We start from the raw sequence: 10408 nt of genomic DNA, 5'->3' as shown, positions 1-10408 counted from the left end.
GTTACCAAGAATATAGATGTCCTATTGCTGTTAATGAAGTTTTCATGCCTTCACAAAACTTTGTGCATTTACGGAACTTCCAGGAAATCCATATCCCAAAGCTCCCAGAATTGCCCTAATGGAGTATACATGGCAAACATCCAAAAGGAATCCCTTGAGCAAACAAATATAAAAGGATAAGTCAAAGTTTTCCAAGGCTTGAGTAAGAGACAAGCCCAGAGTTCTCTAATTGCCAGACCGAGTACCACTCTGAGATTGATACAAGTGATGTTAAGCTTGATACATATTTTGGTTTTTCAAAACAAAGAGTATGTTTAAATATTTGAATTCCAAATTCTATTTTCAGGTATTGTTCTAGATTCAGGAGATGGTGTCACTCATGTTGTTCCCATCTATGAAGGCTATGCCCTCCCACATGAAATCTATAGAGTGGACCTTGCAGGTATAGACTTAACTAATGCACTATGCAATATCCTGACTGAGAGAGGTTACTCCTTCACTACAATAGCAGAACGAGAAATAGTTCTAGACATAAAGGAAAAATTGGGATATGTTGCAATCGATTATGAAAAGGAGCTGGAACTGGAAAAGACCTCTACTGCATTGGAAAAGACTTCTGAGCTTCCAGATGGCCAAATGATTACAATTGGCTCTGAAAGATTTAGGTGTCCAGAGATTTTATTCCAGCCTGCTCACATTGGGATGGAAGCTCCGGGGGTACATGAAACTACTTACAGCTCTATCATGAAATGTGATGTGGATATCCGAAAGGACTTGTATGGTAACATAGTTTTGAGCGGGGGATCCACTATGTTTCCAGGCATGGCTGATCGGATGAACAAAGAGATCACAGCACTTGCTCCAAGTAGCATGAGGATCAAGGTGGTTGCTCCTCCAGAGAGAAAATACAGTGTCTGGATTGGAGGCTCCATCCTGGCTTCTCTCAGCACATTCCAACAGGTAGTCCTGCCCACCACATTCTTGAAATCAGAAATATCAACTCAACCATATTTCAACACTTGAACTATAACCTATAGCTTAAATATTTGGAATAATGGATCATGAGACTCCAGAAAATAGGCTTTATTTAATTGCCAATTATTTTCATTAGTATCCTTCATGCTTATAAAAAGTATGTTATTGTTTTGAGATCTGAAAACACCTCCCAGGTATTGTTTCTGATAGGGGAAGAAATTTACAACCACACATTTTTAAGTTCCTTAAGAAACATACTTGAGGAGCTGCATCACAAAGCACAGACTTCCTTAGACTCTTGTGTCAGGTCTGACCTATAGTTTTTCCACCAATTATCACCAAGGACTTGCACTGTGCCTCGTCTCCTTGAAACTCCCTTTGCAAAAAGAAAGCTCCCGAAAGGTCTTATCTAAGCAGAGCTCTGGTCTTAGAAGGACTATACCAGGTTGGTGTTAAAGGGTCTTTCCTGAGCTTTCCAAAAATAAACTTCCCTTTGCCAAAAGAAAGGTCCTGAAAGGTCCTATGTAAGTAGAACTTCAGGTCCTGAAAGGTTTTATATAAGTAGAGTTTCAATCATAGAAGCTCAGCCCTTAGTAGAGCTCTGGTCGTAAAAGGCTAGCCTGCTAAGTCATGTCCCAAAAAGACCTTACCAGGTCTTACTTGAGCATGGCAAAGAGTTAGTCCTAAATGTTCTGAGCTAGAATGTTCGATTGAGAAAAAGTTGATGTATCGAACTCTGGTATAACTTGATTGACATAAAAAATGTAAGAGGGTAGTCCAAACTCCAAACTGATAATAGAACCTATGTGAATGGCTTGATGCTAGTCATGAACCAATGCCTTTGGCTACAAGTATTCTTTGATTTTATTAATTTAGACAATGGAACTAGTCTAATAGAAAAAATGAAACCCTAACCTTAGCAATTTCATTCTAATACCAGTTGGACCCAACTCTACTCGAAGATATCTCTGGCCAAGGAACTATAACTTTTGTTGTTTATATTAACTGATACTAAGGTTCTAACATCAAATAACATCATTCTAATTATTTCATATTTGGTTCATTGATTCATCAAATACAAGCATGTTTGTGACTAATTTCATTGTTGGTTTGTACAGATGTGGGTAACACGAGCAAAATATGACGAATGTGGCCCATCAATTGTTCACAGGAAATGCTTTTAGTCCATCCTGTAGTTTCCAGTAGAGAGTTCATTGTTTCCTGAATCTTGTCGAGTAGTAGTTATTTTGTGAGAAAATGGTTTGCTGGCTCCAGGTTTGTAAAAGTATGGTTGAGGATATTGATTTCGGATTAACTACATACAGCTCAGAGACAACTAGATTTCTACAATATGTATGTTTTGGGTTGATCATTATGGTTTGGCAATTATGTAGGAAGGAAAATGGGTTGTCTATTTGTTATTTCTTTTGAGATGCTTATAACTATTACTTATATTGAACGAATAATATAATGTTCTTTTTGTTTCCTAAAATGTGCTTGGCTGTAAGAATTGGTCACTCCATATTAACTTACAGAATTTCAATTCTCATTCTTGGTTGTTTGAATTGGTTACATGTATATTAACTTACAAAATTTCAATTTTCATGAAACAAGTTTTCTTGCCAATACAAAGGCACAATATATGTTGAATTCGTTACATATATATTAACTTACAAAATTTCAATTTTCATGAAACAGGTTTTCTTGCCAATACAAAGGCACAATCAATGTTACTTGGGAGCGGGAGCGACATTTTCAGAAGCTCCCGGTTTGGGAGCGAATCCCAGAGCAATTTTTTTAAAATATATATATTTTTTATATTTTTTAATTTTTGATACATATATGTCAACAAAAACATGTAGAATGATGAATTAGATATAAAAAACATAAAAAATATAGATTGATGATTAAAACCATACGCACTGTTTGTACATTGGTTGGCTTGATGTTCTGAACTGTTCAGAGGAGAATATTAGCACACTTTCCAGAACTAAGAAACAAACGTAGTTCATGGAGACAACTTTTAACCAAGCCTTTTTAATGACTAGGAAATATAACTCTAAACCCTGATTTAGGATATACACTATTTAGGATATACACTACCAAATAACAGTCTCAGCAATACAAGCAATACAGCAACAGAGGCAGACATACTCATTATTATGATTAAAATAAGGATTATGTCTAATGGCTCATGGAATGAATGAAATACTAACAGTTTGTTTACTTTCAAATCTTTTGTTAGCAACCAAAAAACTGAATTTTGTGAAAAAAAAAAATAGAGAAGCTACCATATATCTGCAAATTTGATTGATTGAAAACAATTGATTGCAAAATTAACTTTCGTATTTAATATGTTACATAATGAAACCTAACTTCTATAAACTTGTAACATTTTGAAAAGTTGCTAATAAAATATATGCCAATGGGTATTTGCTTGATCAATTTTCATATAAAAGGCACCTTCCATCTATATTTCATATGGCCTAGTAATCGAGCTAGCCTCGTCACACAGGAGTCTGAAATAAAGCAATTAGTACAACGCAAACAAAAGCTAAACGCAAACAGAAACCAACCTTAAAATAAAACAGAGTTACCCTTGAAATAAATTATGCAAATGCCCACAATGTTATTATTAAAATAAGGATTTAAGATGAATACACAAACATAAACTAAATGGAAACACAAACTAAAATTAAAATAAAACAGAGTTATCCTTGAAACCATATGCACTGTTTGTACATTGGTTGGCTTCATATTCTGAACTGTTCAGAGGAGAATATTAGCACACTTTTATGGAATATTAACATACTTACTTTGTGATTATGATCTTTTTCTTTATCCACGTTCAATTTAATTAATTGGAGACAAATTACCTATATTGCTTTCTTATACTTGTTTAAGCTTAAACAATAGCACTGCTCTGTGCATTATCTTATATGATTTTGTTTGATGGTGCAGTAGGTTCAAGCGTATTTTTGTGAATTATATGATGAATGATAGCGTGGGAATGATAGCCAATTCTACCTAGAGTATAAATTTAATTAATATTTGAATATAATCAACAATGATTTGTATATTTCGGAGCAGAGTTCGATAGGATATGAGTGTAAATGGTAAATCCATTTTTGTCAAATAGCTTAAGGTGAAAAGAGGCATATTTGCAAATGTTTAAGGTGAAAAGAGGACAATGACAATTCAATTAGATGCTTATATCACAGTACAATGATACAAAATCCAAATAGATTTTCCAACTGTATGCCTCTTAATTAGGGTTAATGCTCAAGGAAGTATGGCCTAGAAACAGAAAGTGATTTTGATGCTTTGAACTGGCAGGTGACACATGTAATGGGACTTATAAATAATAATTCTTACTGCACTGCTTTTCAAACACTTACCAATATTATTCCTTGTTGAATTTTGTCTTGCAAGCATCCCCTTAGATTTTATTATTTTTTTTACTAGAATTCGGGATGCTTTAGGCACTTTTCACTGAGATATTACCTGACAGTCTGCTACTAACCCCGTTGAACCCATCTCATTAAAATATATGAATCCTTGCATTGTTTGTACATTGGTTGGCTTCATGTTCTAAACTGTTCAGAGGAGAATATTAGCACACTTTCCAGAACTAAGAAACAAACATAGCTCATGGAGACAACTTTTAACCAAGCTTTTTTAATGACTTTAGGAAATAGAACTCTAAACCCTATTTTAGGATATAAACTACCAAATAACAGTCTCAGCAATACAGCAACAGAGGCAGCGGGACTCATTGTTATGATTAAAATAAGGATTAGGTCTAATGGCTCATGGAGGCAACCTTTGACAAAGTTGGACTCCTTGTTATAGGTTACAATTACAGCCTTCACCACAACACCGCAATAGAGGCAATTTGGGCTCAGAACTATTGTTTAAACTAAATTCAAAACTGAGAAACATACATAGCTCATGGAAACAACTTTTAACAGCCTTCTCATGACTCCAGGAAACAGAGCTACAATCCACGTTTTAGGTTACACACTACCAAATCACAATCTCAGCAATACAGAAACAGAGACAGCTGGACTCACTATTATGATTAAAATAAGGATTTAAAATGAAAACACATTAATCTTTGAATATAATCAACAGTGATTTGTATATTTCGGCGCAGAGTTCGATAGGATACGAGTGTAAATGGTAAATCCATTTTTGTCAAATAGCTTAGCTTAAGGTGAAAAGAGGCATATATGCAAATGTTTAAGGTGATAAGAGGACAATGACAATTAAATTAGATGCTTATATCACAGTACAATGATACAAAATGCAGATAGATTTTCTGTCTGTGTGCCTCTTAATTAGGGTTAATGCTCAAGGAAGTATGGCCTAGAAACAAAAAGTGATTTTGATGCTTTGAACTAGCAGGTGACACATGTAATGGGACTTATAAATAAGAATGCTTACTACACTGCTTTTCAAACATTTACCAATAATTTTCCCTGTTGAATTTTGTCTTGCAAGCATCCCCTTAGATTTTATTTTATTTTTACTAGAATTCGGGATGCTTCAGGCACTTTTCACTGAGATATTAGCTGACAGTCTGCTACTAACCCCATTGAACCCATCTCATTAAAATATATGAATCCTTGCATTGTTTGTACATTGGTTGGCTTCATGTTCTGAACTGTTCAGAGGAGAATATTAGCACACTTTCCAGAACTAAGAAACAAACGTAGCTCATGGAGACAACTTTTAACCAAGCTTTTTTAATGAATTTAGGAAATAGAACTCTAAACCCTGTTTTAGGATATACACTACCAAATAACAGTCTCAGCAATACAACAACAGAGGCAGCCGGACTCATTATTATGATTAAAATAAGGATTATGTCTAATGGCTCATGGAGGCAACTTTTGACAAAGTTGGACTCCTTGTTATAGGTTACAATTACAGCCTTCACTACAACACTGCAACAGAGGCAAATTGGGATCAGAACTATGGTTTAAACTAAATTCAAAACTGAGAAACATACATAGCTCATGGACACAACTTTTAACAGCCTTCTCATGACTCCAAGAAACAGAGCTACAATCCATGTTTTAGGTTACACACTACCAAATCACAGTCTTAGCAATACAGAAACAGAGGCAGCTGGACTCACTATTATGATTAAAATAAGGATTTAAAATGAAAACACATACATTAACTAAATGAAAACACAAACCAAAATTAAAATAGAGGAGTTTATCCTTGAAACCATATTGAAAGACCCGTTAGACATAAAATAAAATAATTTAAAAGAGACTACAACAAACAGAGCTAATACCCATGCCATAGGTTACACAACTGAATCAAAGCCTCAACATCACCGCAACTGAGCTAATCGAGCTCAGATTTACTGTTTAAAATAATTCCAGCACTGAAAAGCAAATGTAGCTCATGCAGACAACTTTTAACAAACCTTTTCATGACTCCAGGAAACAGCACTATAATCCCTGTTACAGGTTACAATTACAGCCTTCATCACACCACTGCAACAGATGTAGCTTGGGCTCAGAAATACTGTTTAAACTAATTTCAAAACTGAGAAACAGGCATAGCTCATGGACACAACTTTTAACAAATGTTCTCATGACTCCAGGAAACAAAGCTATAATCCCTGTTATCGGCTACACAATAACGAATCACAGTCTCAAAAACAGAGCAAGAGGCAAATGGAATCACTATTGTTTAAAATATTTTAGAACTGAGAAACAAAGATAGTCCATGGAGACAACTTTCAATTCCTGTTAGGTTCCCCATTAACATTTCACAGCCTCGTCACCATAGTCCTAATGGAGTATACATGGCAAACATCCAAAAGGAATCCCTTGAGCAAACAAATATAAAAGGATAAGTCAAAGTTTTCCAAGGCTTGAGTAAGAGACAAGCCCAGAGTTCTCTAATTGCCAGACCGAGTACCACTCTGAGATTGATACAAGTGATGTTAAGCTTGATACTTATTTTGGTTTTTCAAAACAAAGAGTATGTTTAAATATTTCAATTCCAAATTCTATTTTCAGGTATTGTTCTAGATTCAGGAGATGGTGTCACTCATGTTGTTCCCATCTATTAAGGCTATGCCCTCCCACATGCAATCTATAGAGTGGACCTTGCAGGTAGAGACTTAACTAATGCACTATGCAATATCCTGACTGAGAGAGGTTACTCCTTCACTACAACAGTAGAACGAGAAATAGTTCGAGACATAAAGGAAAAATTGGGATATGTTGCAATGGATTATGAAAAGGAGCTGGAACTGGAAAAGACCTCTACTGCATTGGAAAAGACTTCTGAGCTTCCAGATGGCCAAGTGATTACAATTGGCTCTGAAAGATTTAGGTGTCCAGAAATTTTATTCCAGCCTGCTCACATTGGGATGGAAGCTCCGGGGGTACATGAAACTACTTACAGCTCTATCATGAAATGTGATGTGGATATCCGAAAGGACTTGTATGGTAACATAGTTTTGAGCGGGGGATCCACTATGTTTCTAGGCATGGCTGATCGGATGAACAAAGAGATCACAACACTTGCTCCAAGTAGCATGAGGATCAAGGTGGTTGCTCCTCCAGAGAGAAAATACAGTGTCTGGATTGGAGGCTCCATCCTAGCTTTTCTCAGCAGATTCGAACAGGTAGTCCTGCCCACCACATTCTTGAAATCAGAAATATCAACTCAACCATATTTCAACATTTGAACTATAACCTATAGCTTAAATATTTGGAATAATGGATCATGAGACTCCAGAAAATAGGCTTTATTTAATTGCCAATTATTTTCATTAGTATCCTTCATGCTTATAAAAAGTATGTTATTGTTTTGAGATCTGAAAACACCTCCCAGGTACTGTTTCTGATAGGGGAAGAAATTTACAACCACACATTTGTAAGTTCCTTAAGAAACATACTTGAGGAGCTGCATCACAAAGCACAAACTTCCTTAGACTCTTGTGTCATGTCTGACCTATAGTTTTTCCACCAATTATCACCAAGGACTTGCACTGTGCCTCGTCTCCTTGAAACTCCCTTTGCAAAAAGAAAGCTCCCGAAAGGTCTTATCTAAGCAGAGCTCTGGTCTTAGAAGGACTATACCAGGTTGGTGTTAAAGGGTCTTTCCTGAGCTTTCCAAAAATAAACTTCCCTTTGCCAAAAGAAAGGTCCTGAAAGGTCCTATGTAAGTAGAACTTCAGGTCCTGAAAGGTTTTATATAAGTAGAGCTTCAATCATAGAAGCTCAGCCCTTAGTAGAGCTCTGGTCCTAAAAGGCCAGCCTGCTAAGTCATGTCCCAAAAAGACCTTACCAGGTCTTACTTGAGCATGGCAAAGAGTTAGTCCTAAATGGTCTGAGCTAGAATGTTCGATTGAGAACAAGTTGATGTATCCAACTCTGGACTTCATTGACATAAAAAATGTAAGAGGGTAGTTCAGACTCCAAACAGATAATAGAACCTATGTGAATGGCTTGATGCTAGTCATGAACCAATGCCTTTGGCTACAAGTATTCTTTGATTTTATTAATTTAGACAGTGGAACTAGTCTAATAGAAAAAATGAAACCCTAACCTTAGCAATTTCATTCTAATACCAGTTGGACCCAACTCTACTCGAAGATATCTCTGGCTAAGGAACTATAACTTTTGTTGTTTATATTAACCGATACTAAGGTTCTAACATCAAATAACATCATTCTGATTATTTCATATTTGGTTCATTGATTCATCAAATACAAGCATGTTTGTGACTAATTTCATTGTTGGTTTGTACAGATGTGGGTAACACGAGCAGAATATGACGAATGTGGCCCATCAATTGTTCACAGGAAATGCTTTTAGTCCATCCTATAGTTTCCAGTAGAGAGTTCATTGTTTCCTGAATCTTGTCGAGTAGTAGTTATTTTGTGAGAAAATGGTTTGCTGGCTCCAGGTTTGTAAAAGTATGGTTGAGGATATTGATTTCGGATTAACTACATACAACTCAGAGACAACTAGATTTCTACAATATGTATGTTTTGGGTTGATCATTATGGTTTGGCAATTATGTAGGAAGGAAAATGGGTTGTCTATTTGTTATTTCTTTTGAGATGCTTATAACTATTGTTTATATTGAACGAATAATATAATGTTTTTTCGTCTCCTAAAATGTGCTTGGCTGTATGAATTGGTCACTCCATATTAACTTACAGAATTTCAATTCTCATTCTTGGTTGTTTGAATTGGTTACATGTATATTAACTTACAAAATTTCAATTTTCATGAAACTAGTTTTCTTGCCAATACAAAGGCACAATCAATGTTACTTGGGAGCGGGAGCGACATTTTTAGAAGCTCCCGGTTTAGGAGAGAATCCCAGAGCAATTTTTTAAATATATATATATTTTTTATATTTTTTAATTTTTGATACATATATGTCAACAAAAACATGTAGAATGATGAATTAGATATAAAAATCATAAAAAAACATAGATTGATCATTGAACCATATCACATCAATCATCTAGAAGTTATAGTCTTCATGAACCATGTCCACAAGTTAGTAACATACATATTACAACTGCAACATATTGAATCTCATGAATCATGATTCATCAAATTCAATCTTAAAGTTTCAACTTCAAGCTTTCAAAATTGAAAATTCAATATATAACTTTTATCATCATTGATCACCAAAGTTGTACTTGTAAGCTAAGTTTAACCATTACAAGAAATAATATCTTAGATATTTCTAAGTTCTAACTTCTAACTGTTAACATGAAATGAAATGTTATAAAATGAAACATGAATAATGAAATGAAACAACTTTAATCTTTCACGAAGCATCATATTCATAATTCACAATCATTGCTAATGAGTTATAATTGCCAACTTCAAACTTCAAATTTTCATTGTCACATTCATATATTGTTTACAAAAAATATCATTATGATATGAAAGAGTCAAGAGTCAAGATTCAAGGACTCAAGACTCAATAGTTATGAAAACTAATAGAAACTAGAAAAGACAAGTAAACTGTAAATCTACATGTGGCCCTTGCCACAAGAGTCTCTAGGAGTATAAGCAGGTCGTGGTGGTCTTCTAGGAGTCTCCTGCACAGACCGACGACCAGAACTAGAAGGTACATGCCCTCCACGTGAAGGTGTAGATGGAGGTGGCGATAGCAAAGGAACAAGACTCAGAACTCAAGCACTGCTACTGAATGGTGGAGGTGGCATGGCTGCTACAACTGCTTCATCTTCATCCCTTATAAGTTCCTCTTCCAGTTCTTCAAGATGTATAGTGCCATCCTCCAAATTGTCTTCCTTTGGGTGGTTGTCCCAAATTTTATATGTGGGATCCTCATCAGCCCGATCATAGTAATGACTCAACAACCTCAAGTTGTAGTGCACATAAACCAAGCTTTCTTCCCGGTTTTCATT

The 10408-nt window shown here is 35.4% G+C and overlaps 2 protein-coding genes across 2 annotated transcripts; both read left to right on the top strand.

Moving 5' to 3' along the window:
• Positions 1-333: 333 nt before the first annotated feature.
• On the top strand, positions 334-2331 carry LOC149262937 (actin-like; the record flags this gene model as incomplete). The annotated part of the gene is made up of 2 exons (XM_089383681.1): positions 334-960; positions 2094-2331. Coding segments are annotated over 2 exons (693 nt in total), but the record flags the coding sequence as incomplete, so codon positions are not given.
• LOC149262936 (actin-like) lies at positions 2184-9069 on the top strand. The gene is made up of 3 exons (XM_089425480.1): positions 2184-2250; positions 7020-7633; positions 8763-9069. Exons 2-3 carry the CDS (start codon positions 7232-7234, stop codon positions 8826-8828), a joined length of 468 nt encoding a protein of 155 aa, XP_089281606.1. The 5' UTR covers positions 2184-2250; positions 7020-7231; the 3' UTR covers positions 8829-9069.
• The last annotated feature ends 1339 nt before the right edge of the window (positions 9070-10408 follow it).

Source organism: Pinus tabuliformis, chromosome 6 (genome assembly GCF_031772625.1).
Source record: "Pinus tabuliformis cultivar Carrire ecotype Pingquan chromosome 6, CPIR1, whole genome shotgun sequence".
Classification (NCBI taxonomy): Eukaryota; Viridiplantae; Streptophyta; class Pinopsida; order Pinales; family Pinaceae; genus Pinus; species Pinus tabuliformis.
This window is presented reverse-complemented; position numbering and strand designations above follow the sequence as displayed.